We start from the raw sequence: 24467 nt of genomic DNA on the forward strand, positions 1-24467 counted from the left end.
TTTTAAAATAAAAAAGCAAAAATTTATAATAGATATAAAGAGTTACGGCAAAAGGCTTTTGCACATTTCTTTATCCCAATTACGTATTACAATAAATTTTTCTTTAAATGTATTCTCATTTTTATAAAAAGTTTTCTATAAATATAATGATAGAATTGATAAATATAATGGTAGAATATATATATTATCTTTTAGTGTGTTTTCTAAAGCCTATTCATTTTGAAAATTTATATCAAAGCCAAACCAATACTAAGTAGTATTACAATAAATCTAATTTATAATTATAAAATATTTATATATACATATATCATACGTTTAACAAATTTTTCGAAAAGTATCGCAACATTATTTTTTATACTTTTAGAGTTTGCATGTATTTACGCCTTATGTATTTAAAAAATTTTTATTTTGAAGATATTAAATCAATTTTTAAAACACATAATGTATAGATGTGTAAAACAAATTTTATTTATTTCGATATTTCCTCTAAAACCTCTAATATTAGAAAGAAATTGAATTTTGATGAATTTCTTTAATGTTATTATGACATAACGTTATTATACACAACACTAGATAAATTTGTATATAGGAGTTATACACGTTATATACATATTGAGTTATAAAGAATACAAGATTTTCTTGCTTTCAATCTTATTCAATATTCACTTTGATCTCGTTCTCGCGCACTTTAGCCTCGAGAAGAAGTATTTCAAATCGATCGTGTATGTATTATATATATGACGGGGATTCCCTCGGAAAATTTAAAAAATCAAGCGTTGCTCGGCGCGGCGCAGCGTTAGATGTGCAAAAAGCGATGGAGATGGCTAGTGTTACATAATTACATCAGGATCAACCGCGTATCGTATCGATGACTATAAAAGCGGCAAGATTAAAAGATCGGCATGCAGTGCATCTACCGAACGCCCCTCATGATGGTAGTTCGTGCTCTTGGAATAGTGCTCCTCTTTTCACTCGTCGCGACCCTTTCAGGGTTGCCGATTGCTGAACCAGGTAAGAAAATAGATTATTCCATAAAAATGAAATATACATAATATTGCAGTAATATATTTGATAAATATTAATTTCGTATAACATATATTATACTTTGTCAAAAACATAGTACATAGCCGTATTTTAGTTTTTTTTTTTTTTAACTTTTAAGCAGACTTAACAATTCGACTGCATTGTAAAACTATTTCTATTCATAATATATTATTTAGATATATGACAAATGCATTTCTATTATTAAATATTAAATCTTGAGTGCAATTTAAATAAATAATTTGCAATTTTTCAAAAAAGGGATAAAATTAAAATATATGATTGCAAATATTAATATATAAATTTATTGTATGCATTAATATGTTAGAAGTCAATCCGTATAAATTCGTAAAATTATTATCTTGCATTCCGTAATTTTTTGCAGATAAGTCTTTAGCAAGAAAAGTGATACACATTTTCATGATATATTCTCACAATATTTTGTTGAATCTTACTATTATTTAAAATAAAAAAATATAAGAAATAAATGTTTTTAATACTTTTTTTATTGTTTGAGTAGCTATCTATTTATGCGTCGCAATCTTAAATACTGTTTTGAAAAATCTAAGAGACAGCTGCGCGAACTCTGTAATTTATTTTGCATGCAGCAGACAAGATGATGTCTCTCAAAATAACAATGATGTCAGGATGCATGCGCTGGAAAACAAATCTAATCGCAATCAATTTAAAAGTCTTTATGCTTCGTGCCTATCGACGTAATCTACCTATTTCTGTTCACATAATGATCGATTCATTTTTTATTATGATCGCTAGACCCGGCGAATACACATGAAGAACACACGTTGTCGACCGAATTACGACCGCCACCGTTCGACGAGAAGGAACACCATGCCACGGTTTATATAATTAACTTGTACGCTGTAAAAAATAACAGCGGTAATACGGAAGAGGAAATATTTGAAAATGAAATTATCGAAACTATTCCTGACATATTAGGTAAATGTGATGAATGAACGATATGTATAAAATTATTACATATATCAGAATTTCTTTAATAGTAAAGACAATTTAACGTCAGTCTTGTCTACATATTTTAACACATTTCTTTTTCTGAAATTCTTTACATATTTTAATACATAATAAAAATAATAAATAAATTATAAGCAAGAGTAAATATCATTGAAATAATTCCTAGCAAGATCTTTAATGAAAAGCGTATCTTTGCAGAACCGTTGGCCACTGTTCTCCTAGTAATAGAAGATGATGATGAAGAAAGAGAAAGACACTCACCCGCCGATCTCGACGAATTCGCAGCAGAATTGGAAAATGAAGGTATCAAGGTCGACACGATCAAAATGGGCAATATGTCAAAAGTGCTCAAAATAAAATTGGAAAAGGCAAAGGCACAGAGCATGATAGAATCGGCTTCGAAGCCGATTCACGAGAAAAGAGATCGACAGAAGAGAACTATCTGTTTGAAGTGTGGAGGTGGTGGAGGATACGGAGGAGGATACGGAGGTGGGTATCCGAGTGGAGGTGGTTCCTGTCCCACCTGCGGTGGAGGAGGTTATCCTTCTGGTGGTGGTGGTGGTGAGTTAAATTCTAATCATAGTCGTAGATAATAATTAATGAAAAAATTTATCTACCAAAATTAATAAAATTTATTTATATCAAAGAATATCTAAAATCGCGCCGCGAACTCTTTTCATTGCAAATTCTTTGACGAATGTGGAATTAATCCTTTCTCGATCAAAATGACGTAGCATTTTTAATTTTCTAGTAATTATTGTCTGAAAATATAAGCCTTCTGAAAAAAGAGAAAGAATTAAGCTCCAGAAAAAATAGACAATTATATTTTTCAATCGATCTAAAGTTTATTTCAATAGAATCTTAATTTTCAAAATCAGAGAAATATAACAAATGATGATTTCTTTTGAGTCTCATAAAAAAAAAAAAAAAAAAAATTCCATATATTGATCAAAATAGATGCGATTAAAACGAAATCCGACGGTACCCTGTATGATAAGATTATTCTAACTATAACGCGAATCTTTTGCCTACGTATTACTGTAACTACGTCACATATTAACGATAATAATTATCTAGAATTTGCATCAAAATATTGCATTGGCTATTGCGCAAGCAAACTATTTACTCTGCATGTTTCTAAGAATTGAAATACATCTTTGATCTCGCTGGTTACTCTCTAGATTTTTCAAATTTCACAGCTAGTTGTATAATCTCTTAATATCTTTGCATGTGATATCTTAAGTACAAAAATAAATTATATAAATTGTGCATGTTTGCATATATTGTGAGGGAACTCATTTAAAGATAACGAGATAATTAAACACAAGTAAAAAAATTCAAAATGTTTGGCGGAATTATTAAAAATAACGGAAATTGTTTGAACAATTATTACCTCTTCCTAATTAAAATAAAATATATTTAAAAAATCATACAAAGAAGAAAAATACTAATAATAATAATAAGATACTAATTAATAATAATACATTTTCTGCTTGCTTGACATTTTTCAGCTGAAATTTGCAAATCAGATATAACATCGACAAAAATATTAAATTTGAAATATCTCATCATCGTATATATATTAACACATTGCTATTGCTAAACTTCATTGTATCACGCATAAGAAGGGGACGCTTTGTTTAGGGTACCGTATAGCAGTTATACCGGTTGTAGTCGTACCTATTACAGGAGGCGCAGGCCATTATCGTAGAGGTGGCCAAGGAAATTATTATCCAAGCGGAGGTGGAGGCGGCTGTAGTACTTGCGGGTATTGATATAATATTGTTTTTTAAATACAGTGATAGATTAATCCAGTTAAGACAATTTTAATAATATATATATATATATATATATATATATATATTTAAAAGTCAGTGTGTATTTTACATTCATTCTCTTTCTCTCGATCCTTTTTTACTAATTTTTATAAAATTTTTTGTATCTTTAGTGGTGGAGGCAGCGGTGGCTCGTATTCCCAATCTTCTGCTTCGGCCCAATCTTCTTCTGGAAGTTGGTAGGTATTATATCTAAGATGATTATTTTATACATTATCGATAGCTCATATTTACATCAGTTAAAACACTATTTTTTTTTTTTTTAGGGGGAAAAAATGAACGGAGCATGCATAATCACATAAACGTATTGCCATTATAATGATTTATGCTGCCTTCATCTTCAATATCCGTCTACAGTATATAAAATTTTTCAAATACTTCGCAAACAAATCTCGAACTAACACTATAACATTCAATAATACTCCCAACATATTTGTAATATAATTCGTTTATACAATTCACACTTGTATTGGCGCGTGTTAGCTGCAAGTGAATAAAACAAGTTTCGCTCTAACAGAGAACGTACGATTTATTCGCCGTTAATCGGATGTAAACGTATTCCTAGAGATAATTATAAGTTGGTGATTAATTATTCATGAATCTTCAAAAGAAGCACTGCGTATTAATATATTGGACCTGTATTTTTCTCATGGTTTTAATGATCCATTAATTCTTATGCCTCTTGATAAAATTCCATTTACGATAACAAGATAATAACCCATCATCTATGCGCACATGTACACTATCATTATTATTATATATATTTTTTTTTTTTTTTTAGTTCGTAAATGCGCAAAGCCGGAAAATTTTCTCACAAAAGAACCTTCATGCCTCATTAATTCATTAACTATTAATTTCTTATCTATATTTACGCTACACAATATTTTAACATTATCACGATTCAGCTTTAAAAAATATCCAAATGGATATTTTTTAAAGCAGAATCAAATTTGCAGTAGATTAAAAGATTCGTAAAAAGTTCGTGAGAAAAAAATTCGCCAATCATGAGCGAGCGATAAAGTATCATTTTCCTAATATTTCGCGAGCCGTAATGCGTGATCGGATTCGTCCCATCTTATCATACAGAACCTGTTCTGGATTATCGGTCCGTTGTAATTCACTGGAACGCCATTGCAACCGACAGCGACGACGGCGTTGTAATCTTATTTGTCTATTTTCCGCTTTTTTTTTTTCGTTTCGCGAGATCGGGGTTATAAGTAACTCACCCGCGTTTCTATCCGGATCTAGGCGCCACAACCTTCTATATAACTGGCCTCTCTATAAATACGACCGGTATACGAGAGCGGTGTCGCAGCATCCGCTCGGAACCATTTCAGCGATGCGTCGGTCGGGCCGACTGTCTGCAACGGCGAGTGGCAACAGTAATTACGGCGCGAGAATGTCTGGTGAACTTGTAACGGTAAAGTTTCGATATTCCTCTCATCACCTTTCCGTGCTGGATAAAGAAAAAAAGAGGGTATATCGGCGCGGAATGGATTGTTGGGAAACGCGAAACCGGTGTTTCGACGGCAGCGGATTCATCGAGCAAGCCAATGCTCCGAAACCCGTATTGATGATTCGGTGATTTTATCGGCGCGACCTTATGATTAATCGTTAAGAGTAAAGATATCGCATTCCGAACGATACGAGGACATATCGCTTTTCACGATTAAAGTGATTTATTCGCTGATTTGTCACGCGCGTCACAACTTGTCATTTTTTCCTGTCGATTTCACGGTCGTAGCTAACAACAATTACGGATCGCGCGCGTCTTATATTCTTTAGAATTTTCTTTATCTTCCCCACGATCAACTATCTCTATCATTCTCCAAAATTCTATATTAGAATGGATTATTATTAAAATTAAGGTCAAGATCTGCCGCAAGAAAAGTTTGATTCAGAAAAAAAGAAACAAGCAATGGAAATAAGCATATAAAAAAAGAATAGTAAGAAAAAATAAACATTTAAAGTAAAATTTTTGTTATTTGCGATATTAAAGAGCCGCACTATTTTTTATGTCATTTTACACGATGTATATTAAATACATAAACACATCCGCTTGAACTAAAAGAAAAATCTATTATTCATAAACTTTCTATATAATTGCAATTTTCATTCAAATATTAAAACTCCATCTAATAACTAAATTGTAAAATAGATGGATTGTGTGTATGTGTGTGTAAAATAATACCGGTCTCCGAAGAAAATGTGGGTCTGCGGGTCATCGAATGCTCATCGAGTCCGATCGATCGTGCCATCGTAGAGGCAAGATACTCAGGTTTCTTCTAATGTAAAATATAAAGTATTGGCACATTTGTGCGTATTTTTTGGTCATTGACCGGCAAACTCGTGGACTTTGTCGCGACGAGCCGTTTTACTGCTGGGAAAAACTGGGCATACCAGCGGCAGATCATAAAAACTCACTCGGACGAGTGAAGTGTCTCTCCATGTCTCGATTCCTCGACGAGCACTCCAGGAGCGCCAGAAATTCGCATATGCATGCCATTCTCAATACACATCTTATTATTAGATACTTCGAGATATTGGAAATGTTGTATTTAGATAATACGAGGGGATCCCATCAAGCGACATGCATTTATATTTCTGATTCTAAATGTCTTATCATATTTGTATGATAATGAAATGGAACAAAAATGTTTGTGCATCATAAGTTTTTACACGCTTTTATACTGCATCAGTGACAATATTGTAATTAAAAAACAAATATAATAGATACACAGCAAAAAATTACTCTATATTTATATGATCAATCACATGTTATTTACTGAAAATCAATAAATAGTTATTCATCAAAAATAATATATTGTATAAACTTATTCATCAGATAATGATGCCAATCAAAACCTATCGATCGATATAATGAAATGAGAATGTAGATTCAATCAATAACTTATTCCGCCTTAAATCATCTGTTATATTAAAACGTCAAAGCATCGTTTTATCATTAAAAATGATCATAACAGGTTAATAACAATCTCTAATTATAATTCAATCTACTAGTTAATTCAGATTGATAAGAAGTCGATTTGTGCGACTACAGAGAGAAAATATAAAGTGAAGATTAAAATATAATTTTTGTAATCTTGAAACATATATATACTAACATATAAAAGAAAAATCCTGATATTTTTATTATATTATAAATAATAAGTTATTAAACGATAAAAAAAAATCATAAAGATCGTTAAAATAATTGATCTGTCGTTTAAAATCTGAAAAAAGATGTATTAATAAAATAATCGCGAATTTATATTGTTGTCAATTAGATGATATCGCATTATCATATATAAATTTAAGACTCTTTGCTTTGCATACAAATATTTCATGAAGATATCGTGAGAGATATTTACCGACAGAATTTATCTAGTTTTTATTGCTCTTAATGAACGGTGTTGTAAAGCAAATATATCCGACCATTTCAAACATTAATCACTGTCTATTATAATGCGTAACCTAATCTACTATTTCGTTCTCTTATTTTTTGTAACGATAAAATATGTTAACGCTATCGATTAAATAGTGTTACCGTAAATTTTTTTTACGTCGTCAATGGACAAAGTAAATTTCATTCGAAATACAAAATAAAAGATAATGCGCTCGTGCGTTGAATCACGTTCGAGCCGCTTCGTCAGTATTGATTCGAAAATAATACCATCTAACATTTAGAAACTCATCTTATCATCATACATGTAAACATGAAACAAAAATATCAACAGCCAAGATTTCCTTTATACATTAGCATGGAATAAAATCTGTACGAAATATATTTTTTCCAAAAATGCAGATATTTTATTAATTATCAAAAATATTTTTAATTGGAATCCCTATGTATTTATATCAAATCAATATATATATATATATATATTTAATTATCTATTATATATATTATCTTTATATACACATATAAAATATGTATTTAATTATTATTTGAACCGAGCAATATCAAGTATCTTATATTTTATATACAATTATTTCTTATATTTAGGAACAAATAATAAAAGATAAAGTTGATGTTTGCTGTGATATTTGAATTTAATTAAAGTTTTTTTTTTTTAAACCTATACTCTCTAAATAAATTATAGTCTAATTTATTTACTGAGATCAAATATTGGAATTTCGCGTAATAATAGTTATACTGTCTAAATTTATAATAATTGCCGTAGTTAAGTATTAATGGCGTAGTAGTGTTGGACATGGTTCTATTTTAGCACAGTAGGATGCATGTTTACATAAAATATGGGATACGTCAAGTGACACATGTGCTTCATTAAGAGAGCAGGTCTAGTCCCTTAAACGAAATCACCTGTTAGTGTCCGTCCAGCATCGGCAATAATCGTAATAACGATGGCAATTGGACGGAATGAAATATCGCCGCGTTTTCTACGACTCGATACCGTGTGACTCAAGATTGCCGGCGATTAGAGAGCACACGACCAGGCTTTAATTTAATCCCCCGGGAGTCTCGGGGGATCGTAAAAGGAACCGGTTGCATCGCGTACGACTGGAATCTGCATAGAAAAGCCCGTTGGTGCGACGCAATGTACGAGCGACGAAGTCGATGAGCTTTCTCCTTTTCGCTCGTTCGCGTCGCTTGATACTTGGTGGAAAAACATTTCCACCGCAGGTGAAACATTTGCATACGCACAAGCGACGATTCCGACGACTCTAAACGGGAATTCCGTGCCGATCTGCATGCAATAACTGTCTATTCGACCGTCTTGCGCGGTGCTACTTTATGAACGTTACGAGAAAGATCGAGGTCATCGTTGCACGGCTTTCAAAGATGAACGTGACATGAAAAACGACGTTTACGATGTTAAGCAAAAAAAAAAAAAAGAAGTATCGAATGGAAAATATTAGATCGGCAGATCTAGGCAGATATAGGATCGGTGACCTTCGTCGATAATCCCATTCGGCCTATATTACAATAGAGCCATCCTGCTTGGCAGAATTGCAATTGATCTGGTCGCGCCGTAACACACATGAGCTGCATGAGAATCGGTGAACGCGAGCGCGGATTAACAAACATTCGCTTCGATGTTAACCATGTCGAATCAATCGTGCGACTGCGATTCTATTTTAATCCTAAGTATCAATAGTTTCGAAACAGATCACTTATTACATGCTTGTGATGCTAAAATTATATCTTTTTCTTTATTATTATAGTTATGCGTTTTTTGTGATATATTTATTCGATATCTTGCAGTTTTATTTTATCATTTATAAAATAATACATATTTAATACATTTATTCTATATTTTATATAACGTAAAAAAATTGTTTCATCAATCATTTTATGCATACTTATGTGACGATATAAAAATATTATTTTTTGTACAATGTAGTATATATATGAATCTTTTCATCTTTTCCCTTAAATTTTTTTTTTTTTCGTGTAATAATATTCTATATTTTGTCATTAAAAATGTGATTGCGTAATAAAATCCTAAAATCTATTATTGACATGCATTAGCGCGAGCTAGTAAATCAGAGAATATATTTAATAGACAAATTTAATACACGAGATCACACACCATATGTATATCTGACAATATATGCACACATCTACATGGTTATACGCATTATCTTCCCTATCTTGACTCGATCAAGCGGAAAAGGGACGGCGATCAACTATGATATATTATGATTAAGCGACTATTACAACGCAAAATAGAAAATGATATAGTTTCTAATTTTTTTCTATCTAGAAGCATTATAGAAGCTATATCTTGTTTTGAAAATTTTGACTGTAAATTAAAATTATCATAAAATGTTAGACTCTCATATATTATAATAGATTATTCAATGATATAAAATGTATTTTTTCCTTATCAAATTTCGTTAACAAACAATATCTTATCGTTCTTTATATTCATTTTCTTTCCATTGTTCGATCATTATAATATTAAATTAATATATATATATATATATATATATATATATATATATATATAAAATTATATACATACAATAATTTTATTTTATAAAATATTTGAATATATGTATAATAAGAGAAAAAATTGAATGATACGTAAACAATTGTTTTAATGAGTTAAAAACTCCTATTTGCGAATCAATCTATACCGATATAATCGACTGATTCTTACATCGAAAAAGTGGATAAAGTATTACTGATTACTGAAGAAACAACTCGTTTTGCAGCTCATCAAGGTAGGCTAATAGAAATGGTGTAAAATGGAAAGTGACGTAATTTTAAGTCTCCCTCGAATGCTATCACGCGAGGAAGCGAAGAAAATAGCCGATTCTCGCACCTGTCTCATCATCTATACGAAGAAGCGCTTCCCTGAATACGCGAGACTGAGGGTCGAATAGTGATCCTGACCTTTCCTCCAGGATACATCAATACTTTCAAAGCTTACGCGCGCCGCGATATGATAATATTAAGAAGAAAGGAGAAAGAAAAAGAAAAAAGTAGAGATTCCACTATTTCAGTTTGCGATAGTAGTTATAGAAAATTGCTTAATTATGACTACAATTTTCTTAAATACGAAATATTATTTAAATTACTAATAGTAATATGCTTGTTGCAAGCGTCTCATAAAAAAAATCTTTAGAGGTAGAGAATTTTTTCCATCGTGAGGTTATTTATTATTAAGTTAGTTATTTTATTTAAATGTAATTGTTAGCTCATTGATCAAATGATGAAACATTTTTGCTTAGCAATAAGTAGTCATACCGTTCAATATCCTCACTTCGAGATGTAAAAAAATATGCAGCTGATTCTTGTGTGACTTATAGTGTATTATATACATATAAATAGCGGGTAGTTCATATTAATTTCTACGCGTACCTCCACGGTATTTATCTATAAATTATATTTTTCTCGATAACATTTACACAGAAATGATTACATTCATCTTCGATCCCGCTAGCGGGCACGAACAAATCTCGGATCTACGGCTATAAAATCAGAAATTACCATCCTTTACCTAGCCTAATCATCTATTAAACGAGGTATTAACATTTTTTTTTCATCATAGGGAATGCCTCGTCAAGGCGTAGTTTACATAAAAATATTGTGCGATCCACGCGCCCGCTAATGACAGCTCGCTTACGCCACGTGGTTTAATTAAATTACCTTGCAATGCAAGATAGATAACCAATGTATATATCGATACGAAGGAACAAACAGACGTCTGTCGCGAAACGGCGTAATCTTTCGTCTCGTGGGAAACGAAGCGAGAGAAAATATCTCAGTAATAAAAGAATACAGAAATGTAAATGCATCTCATCATCCGAGACGAGGGTGCCTTGTAAAAAGAAAACCTATAGACATTCTCGTCGCATTATGAAACGCAGCCAATCGGCTGAACGGCCATAATGACACGGATATAAGAGATTTCGAAAGATGAAGCTTAACGAAGGGAGAAGAAGCGATACGATTAACGGTAGCTCGCTCCTAAAAAAAAAAAGATCTTTAGCAGCCTGAATCTCCTACCGAAGTGAATAAAAAATACGCGATGTTTTTATGCCAATCTCGATTAACATCGTTTATCGTCTGTCGTCGTTACGTTGTCATATTTCAGAGAATGCTTCATTACTGCAAGACGATTACTGACAAAATCTCGCTTGCTTCATCATCGCGGAAAGGAAAGGAGGCCTGTCATCTGTCTGTCGTGTGGCGTCGTCTTTTACGAATCAAAAGTTCGTTGTCACTAACGGAGGTTTGAAAACCTTCCTATATTTAACAAATATATAAGACGATGGACGGTTCTGAAGTAAATTGTCAAATCATGTAATATATATATATATATATATACTTTAATTAAACATGCAGAATATAAAAGCATTGAATGCATGCAAAAAATACTTGTACCGACGAGTTCATCGTGTAGATAACTATCAATGATTGATCGGATCTTATTATATATTCATCGATCATGACCTTCAATTTTTAAAATGCGTTCTTAAATCGGTTGCCAAATAAAAAGAAACAATGCAAGATATTAAACCACGAGTAACTTACAAGTTGCGTACTTAAGCAGTATACGTAAGCAATTACATTCCACGATTTATATCATTATATCTATGTAGAAAATGATGCACGAAAAATTATCCGTCTACGCTGCCAGACTTCAAAGCGTCACTTTATTAACAGGTCAATATTTAAAATATCAAAATATGGCAAGAACGGAACATCTATCCTAAAAAAAGAAGATAGGGAAATACGCTCGCGCGTATTATGTTTAAGACAACTTTATACGGCGCTTGTAAAACGCGACGATCGATCGCGCGAAGCCTATCATCATTATAAAAGGCAGGAATCGTGACAAATTGCTCTCGTTCGGCTCGATTGCCGAAAGTAAAGAAGAGCTCGATTTTTTTGTCCCGACATTAACGGAACAGCGTTCCTGAATCCGCTGCTAACCCCGAGGGGCCTCTCCGCGGTATCAGCCAGAGGGTAGGGGACCGTACATATAAAGGAGAGAGCCCCGTGTTCCGGGGGCCCAGTACCGTTCAAAGATGCAGGTTGGCGGGACGCTGTGTGGTACCAGGGCCATCTCCCTTCTGATTTTCCTGGTACCTCTCATTGATTATGCCTGTGAGTAAAAGAGAAAAACGACGTTCAAAATTCCCCCCCGGACGAGCATCGATGTATGACACGATAATATAGAGGATCAGTGATGTTGTGCAGTGATTATATGTAATTCGGGATTATTCGGGGTGTGCTTTAAAAATTTTCGCCGCTAAAAGACACCGTAAATAATAAATTTCAAGGCCATAATAAATTATACATAAAACGTCTCGCGAAATTCACGCAGATTTTTTCATTTATAGATACAGGCCAAATTAAGAAAAATGTTCGAAAAAAACAAAATATCTATAACTATACAAGTAAAAATTGAAGAATTTGAATCAAGCTTTGGATTAAACTTCTAGCAAGCAAATCTTACTTTTTATTAACTTCAAGTGTGGAATTTATTTTAATCGAAAGTGAATTCGAATTTAGTTATCAAGATTTTTAAAACTAAAAATAAATGTTAGGAAAAAAAGAAAAGTCTTAAATCAAATTTTCGTTGAGTTTTCCTCAACGTCTATTTCATCAAAGAATTTATAATCAAAGAAATGAATAAATTCCAAAATATATATAGTTGTATTAGAATTTGTAATCACGTGTTAGAAATTGTGTAAAAATAAATTTTTGAGAATATATAAAAAAGAATAAATTTTTATGGATCAAACTCGAATTATTTCATATTATAATGATACGAAGAGATAACGCGCAGATTTACGATTATAAAAATAAATTTATGTACGTGATTTATTCTTTCTTTTCTTAAAACGGAAGTAATTTTTTTTAAAGCAGTAAAAAAGTGATTCGGTTAAATTACCAGTTATCACTTGTGATCTATGCAAATGGGACCTAATTGAACACTTGGTCTAGTTAATCTCTATGCATACGATTAAATATCCGCATTGCTATCATAGCTAGTAAGCTCGCCTAGCCAAGTATGTATTTCTAGTGCGACCATCCGTATTAAGCATACACGCCGTTTTTCTTTTCATCGTTTATTCTCGACTAGCAGTATTCGATATTTCTTCTAGATTCGAGTCCTCTTCAATATTTACCCAATATTCCGGGTTATGTCCCTGTTTATGTAAGATATGGAGATGAACCGTTGGATGAAATAAATCCTGATTTGGCCGAGGCTTTTGGAGAAACGTCAAATTCCGTCAAGGTATTTATAATCTAATAATTATGCCTTTGTAAATACGGAAAGTACGGAGCTGTTGCTCATAGCAATAAGAGAAGAGTGTCGATTTATTTAGAATATAAATACCACGTGAATTAAGAAACATTTCACACGAATGTTAATTTCATGTCGTACGCTATAGAATTTACAGAAGATAGACCACACATTCGCTCACGAGTCTGATAGTCTCAAAGATGAAGATATAAACGATTTTTTGGAAGATTCAGAAACGAAGCATGCTTATCCACTACATGTTAGAGAAGCGAAAAGTCTTTCATTTGCCGCTGCTAACGACGATGAACCGGGAAACCCTAACAAACCAAAACTTTTAACTATCTATGAATTACCTGATGATAATGAGAGCAGACCACGTAGACGTTATCGAGGGAGAAATAGGATGAAAAGTTGGAAACCGCCTGCTTTTAAAGTACGTTTATGAAAATATTCAATAATTATTATAATTGAACGAAAATGTATTTTCAATTGTATTTGAAAAAAAATTTTTGGGAAAGAGTAAATAATTTTTATCATTTTTGAAAAGTTTTGATAAAATATACGAATAATGTTTGTTACAATGTGCGGATAAAATCTCATCGATGATTCAATAAACATTCATCACCTCACTTTTATAATTAAAAATAAAGATTACTTCATGTAAATTGTATCCGCGACAAACAGCATGGTAATTCTAAGAAAAGGAATAGCTAATTTGAATATATTGCATTTTTGATTTCTGTACATTTATCTCTTTTGACATCCGTATATAATCTAAAAGAGAAATCTCTGTGAGTCACTTAACGTCGTTTGTCTCTTTATCGATAGCTAGTGACGTATTCGAAGATTTTACCTATGCATGATTCAATTTTACAAATCTATTTATGATGTGCAAACGAACAAACAGTTTCAACTTCTTTTCAATGTTATATTGTAAAATACGAACTCTTGAATAGATCGATCTTCATTTAATCACAAAAAAACTGTCTCTCTCAAAAAACTTCAAATAAAATCAGATAAATCATAAAAAACATAAAATCAGTTTAAAAGATATATATGCTACATTACTTGTTATCATTTAACAAATCATATAAATTTTGTATGCACGTTTAATAAATTCCTAACAAAATAACAAAAATTTAATATTTTGTTTTTATCAATATACGAAAGAGACCGATTCTTTTTTCTCTTTCTGTATTCAACATTCACAACATTTCTTCTAGATTACATTGTATCTACTTTTTCTAATTTAAAACAATAATTGATATATAAAAACATAGACAAAATACTATCAAAAAATTATATACGTTATTATTTTTATATGAAATAAATAAAGTTTACGTCAAACATTTTTTATCTTTAGGTCAGCCCACTCTCCGATGAGGAAAAAGAAGAGCTAGAAAAATTAGCGATCGAAGTTGAAAAAGAAGAGACCAAACCGAATGAATTCTACGTCCCAAATCCTAAATATCCCGAAGTATCACCTGATAGGACACATAATTTTGTCGCGCCGATAAAAGTGCAGGATATGCTCAACGAATCTTTGACAGATCTATCGGAAATTGTTGAAGTCACAGATCTTTCGAAACTCTCGGATCATCACGACAATGATGTATCTAAAAATGATAAAAAAGAACCGCCTATTAAGGAGCAACGTCCAGCCACGGTCTTGGCGAATGTAGATAAATTTTCGCCTATCGATTTGCCAGATAAAAGCGAAATCAATAAAGATACAACACCGGAAGCTGAAAAAGAGAAACTGCTTATTAAGGAGACAGATCTGCCAAAAACTCCTCAAGTCACAGAGCTTTCGAAATCTTCGAATGATAATATTGCTGCATCTAGAGTTGATAAAAAAGAACTACCTATTAAGAAGCAACGTCCAGCCACAATTTTGTCGAATGTAGATAAAGTTTCACCTATCGATTTGCCAGACGAAAGCGAAACTAGTGAAGATAAAACGAAAGACTCTATAAAACCAACCGATGAAATCGCGACGGATCCATAATTTATATATACATTTGTTATAATAATACCAGATATACCAGACCATATCTGCATTCTTTCCCCGGATTCTTTAAACAATTCAAATTTCTCTCGACACATTCATAAGGAGAGACACTTGTCGCAATATCTTAATTTTTAGTATTAAATTAAAACTAAATCTTAGAATTTACTTTCGATATAATTACACTATAATTAAACTTCCCATAAAATTTGTCATAAAAAATCTATATTTGTCAAAGAAATTTATAGTCAGAGAAAAGTATGATTGATTATATACATCGCAAAGCAAGTCACGAGAAGAAGTCATACTTAAAAAAAAAAGCATTTTTATGATTTTAGTTTAAATTATGTATGACGAGATGACTTGTTTATGCTATCGTAAAGAATATTTCATCGCGTAATGAATACTACAATTTTATTGATGGCTCTAATTGCTTTTGAGCTTGTAAAGTTTTTTTGTATATTGTATTATAAATTACGTTAGTTATACAACCGTCGCGTGTAAAGTTATTTTAAAAATGTTTCTAATAAAATCGTTGTTGCAGTTATTCACAATAGTGAATAAAAATTCATATATATCATCTTTTTGCATCAGAGTTATCTATAAAATATATAATCAAATTGTATGCACACAAGAATATGTAAATAATATCGTAAGTATAATAAAAAAAAAACTAATATAAATGTCGTCGCGGAAAGATGACGCAAAATAAATTTTATTAGATGATACAAAATTTTTATTCAATTGTAACGATGGATTACAATTTTATTTTTAAATATTTTATATATCTTAGCTAGTCTACTTCGCTAATTGATTAATTCTTGATTATTTCATTAATTTTGTTATCAAAATAATTACACTGCTATATTATAAGATAAACGAGATTACGATCACTCGCCTAATGTTCTTATTATCTATACTAAATCCTGAAAGTTTTACGAATTACGTATATCATAGTTTTCCTACCACGGTTTTAAAACTAAAACAGCCGGAATAATATGGAACTGGCTATTTGTGGGAGTTGTAATAGAACTGTTTAATTTACGAAGTGTATCATTATCGACGTTAATGTGCAAGCTACTCCTACGATCTTGAAAAAATCTCTTACTCGAAAGAATAAACGTATTGTCTCCGAATGTGCACGCATACGAAGGAATCTTCTCTTTTATCTCCGGTATGTAAATGTCTTGTATGGCACGACAGTGGAAGTTTCCTTGGAAGTTCCCTCCACCGTTCGGTGTATTGTTGAAAATCTCCTCGGAAACTAGTTTCGAAGATGATTTCGTATCGAGAGATATCGGTCCTCCAGTATTTTTTGCAAAAATTCTGTTTTGCAAATACGTAGAATTCTTTTGCGCGTCATTATAAACATTTTCCATTGAACATCCTCCAGTGACAACAGGATTTTCCTTAGAAGATTTAATTTTAGCGATCTTGGACAAAGCAGTGATTAAGTCCTGGTAATTCTTCTCAGCAGACATTTCTTCATTTCCATTACGCCGATGACCCTTCGTTTCCTGATGATTCAAACAAGTTGGAATTCTTTGTGAGTCTGTTGATACTCCAGAATCATTGGCATCAGATAATGAAGTAGAGCCTTCGTTTGGATAATTAATATTATCCGCGTTATCACCCTGTGCCCTCTGTCCGTTTTCTGTATAATTCGCCGGTAATCCATCGCTATCTATCAGAATAAAAACCGCCAGGGCAAAGAAAATCATTAACGAGCGTATCGGCATTGTTGTACAAAGCCAAACGGGATTTTCGAACGCGATACTCGTGTAAATTAGTCTTTGTTAGAGAAACCGGTACGCAGTCAAACTGTACGCACTTGTTTGCGGTTGCGATTGCGTCCCAGGAGACACTGACTGCGATGAAAAAAGTAAAGCTCGCATGAAGACGTGTGTGGAGACGTGTCGGGAAATGACAAATTGGACTGTTATGTTTCGTGTGCCTTAGTTCCCTGTGCACTGACCTTATCTCCTCTTCGGACGTTATTTCCGTACCCATGAAATTTGATCTTATGTTTCTTCACTAAACAACAGGGAATATATATCCAAGGAATCGATTTTAAATATTCTATATATCAAAGCCAAATAATATAAACATTCAATTCAAAAAAGTACATTTCCTGATTATACTGCAATACTTGTCCTTTTATTGGGAAGAGAAAATTAGATAAAAATTATTTGGCAATCTTATAAAAATAAAAAATTAAAGAAATAGTATTAAAAATAGTTTAGTAAACAAATATTAATATATATTTTATATTAATTAAATATTTATACATACGTACAGAGAAAATTAAATTTCTGTAAGTCCATTTAGTAATTTGCAAAATTTAATTTTAATTCTATTTCTGTACTGAATATGAATATAATAATAATTTTATATGATGCAATAACTTCGCGATATATATTGTATATCAATCAAATGGGAAGTATTCCGCTAATGGTAATATTAAATTTGAGAAATTTTTTTTATTGATATATAATATAAAAAAAAACATCACATTTTATAAATTAATATTTAATAAAAATATATTTTTTTAAATAGAAATAAAACAGAAATTAAAATGAGAGCAGATTCTCTGATACATACTCATCGATGACAAATGCAACATTACCAGTAGCAGGTAGTTTTATACGATATATCATGTCGATGAAATGTCATTTATATATAAATATAGTATATGTTATATATCCCATCGTATGTTCCTAATATAATACATCATAAAAAAGAAAGGAAAAGTATACAAATGCAAAAAGTTCAATGATATAATAATTGCATTACTGGCACTACAAATGCGCTGAACGATGCACTTGACAATTTCTACGCGTGACACGCGAGAAAGCACATGTTTGTTTCGTGGCTTGACCACGCATACCAAAGAATAGATTTTTACGTGACTTATTCGTGTAAAAAATGTGACATCGCTTGTATTGTTTTAACAACAAATTTAATCAGATAATATTACAATTTCAACAATACGAGAAAATTATGTACGTTAATGATTATTTAGATAATGAAAAAAATTATCTTTTTCATGCAAAATATAGTTTGTGTGCTTAGAATTGTGAAAAATTAATTTTTCTTAGCAAAAAAAAAAAAAAAAGTCATTTGCAAGTAAAAACTATATTATAAACATACAGAGTGATATATAACCTCAAAGTTAACCTATAATTTATATATTAAAATAGACTTATATGTAACAGATCGTTTCTGTTTTAGTGGATATATATTAATTCGACGAGATTACTATTCTAAAATAAAATCGACATGGCTGGGCAACAACATCCTTTCCTATCTGGGTTTCCCAATGTACAGCAATCAGCTATGCGTACACAATTTGGTGGTGGACAAATGGTATCTGGTTTAATAGGACCACAGCAAGGAAGTAAGTATTGAAAGATTTCTAAATATAATCTTTCTATTTGTTTTCATTACTTATGCCTGTGTATTAATACTTAACCTTATCCTATATACAACAATAATAATATTTTGTAATGTTTTTTTCTGCAAAAAAATTTAATAGCCCCAAATATACAGCAAATTAAACTCTTCAGTCGAATATTAGCAGTCACATTGAATAATAAGCAATTCGTGATAACTATACTTATCTGTAAAAGTATTGATAGCGGTGGAATAATTTTACATTACAAATTAAAAAATGTTTAATAATCAAAGTTATGAATTTTTATCATTGTAAAAACTAAAGGATTCTATAAGTTTTTGCAATCTATTTTTGCATTACTATCATCTTTAAGTAAGCTAAATTCTCTGAACGACCCAAAATTGTTAAGATAAATATATATATATATACAGTTTGATATTACAATGAATGATTCTAGCGATAATTCAAAAGATTCAAAAGATTTAGAGGGCAAGTTTAGAATTTAAAAATAAAAAATTTGTTATATGAAAAAAACTAGAATCTGTGAATCGATCAACAACTTTTATTTCAGATATGGTAAATTCTCAGCCATTTGGTATGGGAGTAGGAGTTGGAGTAGGTGTTGGTAATGTTGGATCTAATGCCATGGGAATGCCAAACTCTCAACAAGTTTTGGCACAGCAGCAGCAACAACAACAATCCATCGCGATGCAACAACAAATGCAACAGATGCAGCAGCAACAATTGCAACTGCAGCAACAACAGCAGGCTGCTATGGTTCAACAGAATAATCAAACTAGCAATCAAGCTACAACACCGCAAACTCCTGTCCCACCTACTCAGCCACCATTGCAACAACAGCAAACTAAGGAAGTCAATACTGCCAGCCTATGTAGATGTGGACAAGAAACAGTGCAAGAAATCGTCAGCCGTACTTCAGAACTCTTCCAATTTCTTAAAATGCTCCAACCACCTAATGGTATAATTTCTATAACACGATAGCAATGTTTCCTAATTATCTTCTTAATTAGATAGTTAAAATGTCAAAATAAATATCTTTTTGTAAATGGATTCTTTTTTAATAATGCAGGTACAGCACAAGGGGCAAATATGGCAAACGAGAAAAAGATTAAGATTTTTGAGCAATTGAGAATAATAAAAATGATGTTTAAACGTTTGAGATTAATATATGAAAAATGTAACGAAAATTGTCAACTGCAAGGCATGGAATATACGCATATAGAAAGTTTAATTCCATTGAAAGAGGAATGGGATATGAAATCTGATGAGAAGAAGACTTCGGAAGCTTACAGACTTATTTGCGAAGAGAGCAAGGAAGTTATAGAGGTGAGAAAAATATCGATATATAGTAAACTATTGTATATATTGTATATTATACATCATTGTTGTATTAAATCCTAATAAAAATTGAAATCGATTTTGTTACAGCAAGTGATATTAAAAAATAGACACATTAAAGAAATAATTGATCACTTAAGACGCATTATTTCAGAAATAAATACAATGTTAAATATGCGTCGCTCTTAGATATTGAAAAATTTTTAACCTCCATTAATATGTAAGACAATTATTTGGCAAATGATTGTAAAAACGCACTTAACAATAAAATATATAAAGTTTTCTTACAATATATTTCACAATGATATTATTGTAACCTTTATCTGCTCTTTGTACATACCTTATTAATCAATATCAATGTCACCTACATCCAAATAGATAATGTCACCGTTTCGCAGAATAGCTTCCGGAATCGTGCCCATTGGTGTTTTCAAATCCCTTGCGAAAATCTCAGAACATTCCACATCGCAACCCCTGAATTCACCCAGCACACGAGTGTTTTCGTGTAAATAAAATTCCGTTTGTTTACCTATAATATTTGAACATCAAATCAAGATGCTATACCGTAATCTAAAAAATCGTTTATACCGACAGGCTAATAATATATTAGACATTCCTTTTTCTTTAATAACATTTAAAATACTATTAGTATTTATTAAATCTATAAAGGATCAATAAATCACGCATTAATTTTAAATTAAAATCAAATATCTCGAAATTGAATCCAAATATCAGTGCAGAATTAAATATTCTTACGTGCACTTTTTCGGCAAACATCTTCTGATTAATAATTTTAATTTCTTAACGTGAAATATACATTGCACTAAACGAATGGACTTGATATGGCGCCATATTCAAATAATTTCAAGAAAAAACACATTTAAGTTTCATACTCCAATATATCGTTTATATTTTCAACGTATTAAAAAATATTATGGAAATCGACTCGAATGTTTTATAAATTTTATTAAAATAAAGAGCATGTTCGCGCGAATTTTCTTACCAACAATGCCGTTTATAACGCGCAGGAAGCGTTCGCGCAGAAATGCACGGGCTTTCTGTTTCTCCGGAGTTGCAAATTCCAAATCGGCTGTATTCGCGCTCGAAGTTATGTCAGTTTCCATTTGTTCGATCATTTTCCAGGGAACGATTCTGATTGATACCACGAGGCCACGAGGTACCGGAGTCAACACGACGTCTGCTCTTTACACAGCTACACTATATTACCCTTTATATATTCGAAATAGAACAGATGATCGATATCAGAGAGAAACCTAGAAAGACCACGTCACCGTTTCTCGAAAGTCGTCTTTTCTAACTCGTACAGTAGCGTCACCTAGATCCATGCTAAATATATGTAATTGTGGATCAAAAATGCGGAGAAATATTAAGGATTTATTAATCTTCTATTACCTAATATTAGCCGCGCGTGATATTTTATCAGTCTATGTATATACTACAGTAATAATAAATTATAATTGAAGTATTTTTATGTATATGCGGATGTAAAATAAAATAAATTTTCTTAATAATTCTTTTCCTGATTTTTAAATATAACGTGTAGAAGATATTTATAATAAATTGTTTTTCATTTTTTTCTTATTTGTAAAAAGTATTAAGCATTTTAACCATTATCAAAACATGCTTTTAATTTATATAACTCTTTATTAATAATTTTTTTTTTTATAATTATATTATACAATTAATTTTTTAATTTACGAATTCAATTTGATGCGTTATATAGTGCGCACCAATGCACATTAAAAACTATTATAGACAAATTTATATAAGCATTAATTAATTATATTTTCCTATAATTTTAACCGTGTTCTATTGTTTTTAAGTAATTTTAATTGTTGATAGCGCTAATTAATTTTTCATGTTTATATGATCGCCGGTGATGCTATCAGCTGTCAGATTTTTGCCAAATGTCATAAAATGTCAAAAAATCGCGATATCTTTTATGCAATATTGTTTTTTTAACGCATAAAATGTTAAAAGTGTTTTTTCTATCCCTTTTTCTTAAGTTCATTAGAGTATGCAAACCTCTTCACCCGGCAAATGCCTTCGTTAAGATGGAGATACCATCGTGGAAGAAAAATGTGTGAGGATAGGCTTTTTCTTCTTTTTCATTTCTCAGGTGAGAATGGGCTTTTTCCTCTTTCTCATTTCTCAAAGGTGAGGTATTATTTTTATTTTTAATACAAAATTTAATACAAAATAATTTATTACATAGAATTACACGAAAATGTCCAAAATATGCGTATAATAAAAAATATACTAGAAATCGTTAAACTAGACAAGACTTTTTAGAGCCGATTAATTACGTAATATTTATTATTAATAATCGACGTATAATTATAAAGCTTAATAAGTTTTATATAATTTAAAGAGTCGCGACCAAAAGAGTCATTAATAAAGTTATTAATCGTCTTTGATTATAGAAAAAAGTATTTGTGCACTATAGGTGCATTTTGCGCAAACTTTCAAAGAAAAAATTCAAGACACAAAAAATAGACAAAATTTCGATGCACATCAACGATTAAATTATAAAACAAATCGCGATTTAAAATTTGCGAGAAAATAATTGCGACAAATAAATAAACCGACGACATTTAAAATATTCGATTGCGATACGCGTAATTTTATAATAATCGAAACCCACACACATGTACGCGTGCGATATAATCACTATCATTTTATAAAAAGATATTTCGACAGACAACACATTCGAGATTTGTTATATAGCATCTACCGCGAGATTTATTTTACAATACGTGGTTTTATACGAACGTTTCGATTAACAATAAGATATATATTCTATCTCGTGGATGACTGTTAATAGCATAAAATGGGTCTTATAAGCCTTTAAATATCGTTATAAAGAATCGCGTCATTGCTACGTTTTATAAAGAATAACAGACCCAACGATTTTGACAAGGCCCTCCCTCCGCCGGGTGATATGCTGATTAATATCCAACAAAGAGAAGAACGATCCTAAAGGCGAAGAACGACCAACTTGTCTTGTTTCTAAATCAGTTTCTGCAAGATCGATCCGCAAAAAAAAGTTAAGTGATTCGTTGAACGTTAGAACCGCTGCAGGAGGGAACGAATCTCGAATCTTCCGGCCTACTCCAGATAGCAATGATTTCGGTAATGAATCAACGACAGTTACCATTTATCTTCATTTTACGAGATTGAAAATTGCGCGAGAAAACATGTTCCTCCATTATTAAGAAATATATCAGAAATGCATTGTTATTATAGCTAGTGTTCAATGTGCGATTAATGAAACCATTACTTTCAGAAATCGCAAGAAAAACCTAGGATTAATTCCAATCACCGAACTAGACGTCGCGGATGAATCTTACAAAAACCAACAAGAAATAATTATTAATATTCACCTGATAAGAGGGACAGCATTCGCGTTCAAGAACAGAAAAAACAGAAAAAAACGCGGAAAAATATGGTGTTTTTGCAGCGTAATTTATTAATCTATTTTACGAATATTTGATTGCGATACGGAAAATTCAGTAATTAACATAACGATAAGTTCCGTGACGCATGTATTATTTAATAAATAATTAATCTATAATTTAAAACACTTTTATAATTTAATATTCTATGTATATAGGTATACATGTATGTCATAGTAGTTAAAATATTTTGGCAACGACTTATCAATAAGTGTTTGGCCTTGGAGGTATATAGCCCTCTATTATTTACATATTACGGATTACGGCCTTGTTATCATTCGTACAGTGGTAAAGATACAAAACGCTTCATTATATTATTGAATTCTATTTCGGTCACGACTAATATCGGAACATAATTCGCTATAATTTTTATAATTAACTATTAATTAATCTTTGATAAACGATACGAAATTGTATTGTGACCATATATCTTTATCATAACGCTATCATTTATTATTGCAAGTAAAAAACGAAACGGCAAAATTATAAATTTTGATATGATCATTCTAGTATCGATTCTTATGGATAATAATTATTTATTAATGCTTAGAGTCAAATATATTCAAAACTTTAAATTTTCCTAAAATTTTCCTTAAATTAATTATTAATTTAACAAATTAATTTAAATTAATT

At 31.3% G+C, this 24467-nt stretch overlaps 4 protein-coding genes across 7 annotated transcripts; 3 read left to right on the forward strand and 1 right to left on the reverse strand.

Annotated features, from left to right (window-relative positions):
* Window positions 1-887: 887 nt before the first annotated feature.
* LOC138931928 (keratin, type II cytoskeletal 1) lies at window positions 888-4380 on the forward strand. 4 transcript variants are annotated; one of them, XM_070293215.1, is made up of 6 exons: window positions 888-1011; window positions 1816-1998; window positions 2230-2592; window positions 3676-3799; window positions 3980-4045; window positions 4133-4380. In XM_070293215.1, the coding sequence occupies exons 1-6, from the start codon at window positions 903-905 to the stop codon at window positions 4143-4145; spliced, it is 858 nt and encodes a 285-aa protein (XP_070149316.1). In that variant the 5' UTR covers window positions 888-902; the 3' UTR covers window positions 4146-4380. The 4 variants fall into 4 exon arrangements, with proteins under 4 accessions (XP_070149316.1, XP_070149317.1, XP_070149318.1 ...); XM_070293216.1 differs by having other exon boundaries at window positions 3721-3799; XM_070293217.1 differs by having other exon boundaries at window positions 2230-2520.
* A 7960-nt stretch (window positions 4381-12340) lies between these two features.
* Window positions 12341-15649, forward strand: LOC138945231 (titin homolog). The gene is made up of 4 exons (XM_070316600.1): window positions 12341-12450; window positions 13455-13588; window positions 13746-14030; window positions 14961-15649. The coding sequence occupies exons 1-4, from the start codon at window positions 12372-12374 to the stop codon at window positions 15603-15605; spliced, it is 1143 nt and encodes a 380-aa protein (XP_070172701.1). The 5' UTR covers window positions 12341-12371; the 3' UTR covers window positions 15606-15649.
* A 2647-nt stretch (window positions 15650-18296) lies between these two features.
* Window positions 18297-20629, forward strand: LOC138945232 (mediator of RNA polymerase II transcription subunit 30). Its single transcript, XM_070316601.1, has 5 exons — window positions 18297-18607; window positions 18837-19002; window positions 19571-19978; window positions 20090-20346; window positions 20449-20629. The coding sequence occupies exons 2-5, from the start codon at window positions 18885-18887 to the stop codon at window positions 20545-20547; spliced, it is 882 nt and encodes a 293-aa protein (XP_070172702.1). The 5' UTR covers window positions 18297-18607; window positions 18837-18884; the 3' UTR covers window positions 20548-20629.
* On the reverse strand, window positions 20445-21577 carry LOC138945233 (gem-associated protein 7). The gene is made up of 2 exons (XM_070316603.1): window positions 21362-21577; window positions 20445-20887 (listed from the first exon to the last, which is right to left on the reverse strand). Exons 1-2 carry the CDS (start codon window positions 21492-21494, stop codon window positions 20703-20705), a joined length of 318 nt encoding a protein of 105 aa, XP_070172704.1. The 5' UTR covers window positions 21495-21577; the 3' UTR covers window positions 20445-20702.
* Between the last annotated feature and the right edge of the window lie 2890 nt (window positions 21578-24467).

This window comes from Polyergus mexicanus, unplaced genomic scaffold, assembly GCF_030449975.1.
Source record: "Polyergus mexicanus isolate NDT 795.1 unplaced genomic scaffold, iyPolMexi1.0 SCAF_3, whole genome shotgun sequence".
NCBI lineage: Eukaryota > Metazoa > Arthropoda > Insecta > Hymenoptera > Formicidae > Polyergus > Polyergus mexicanus.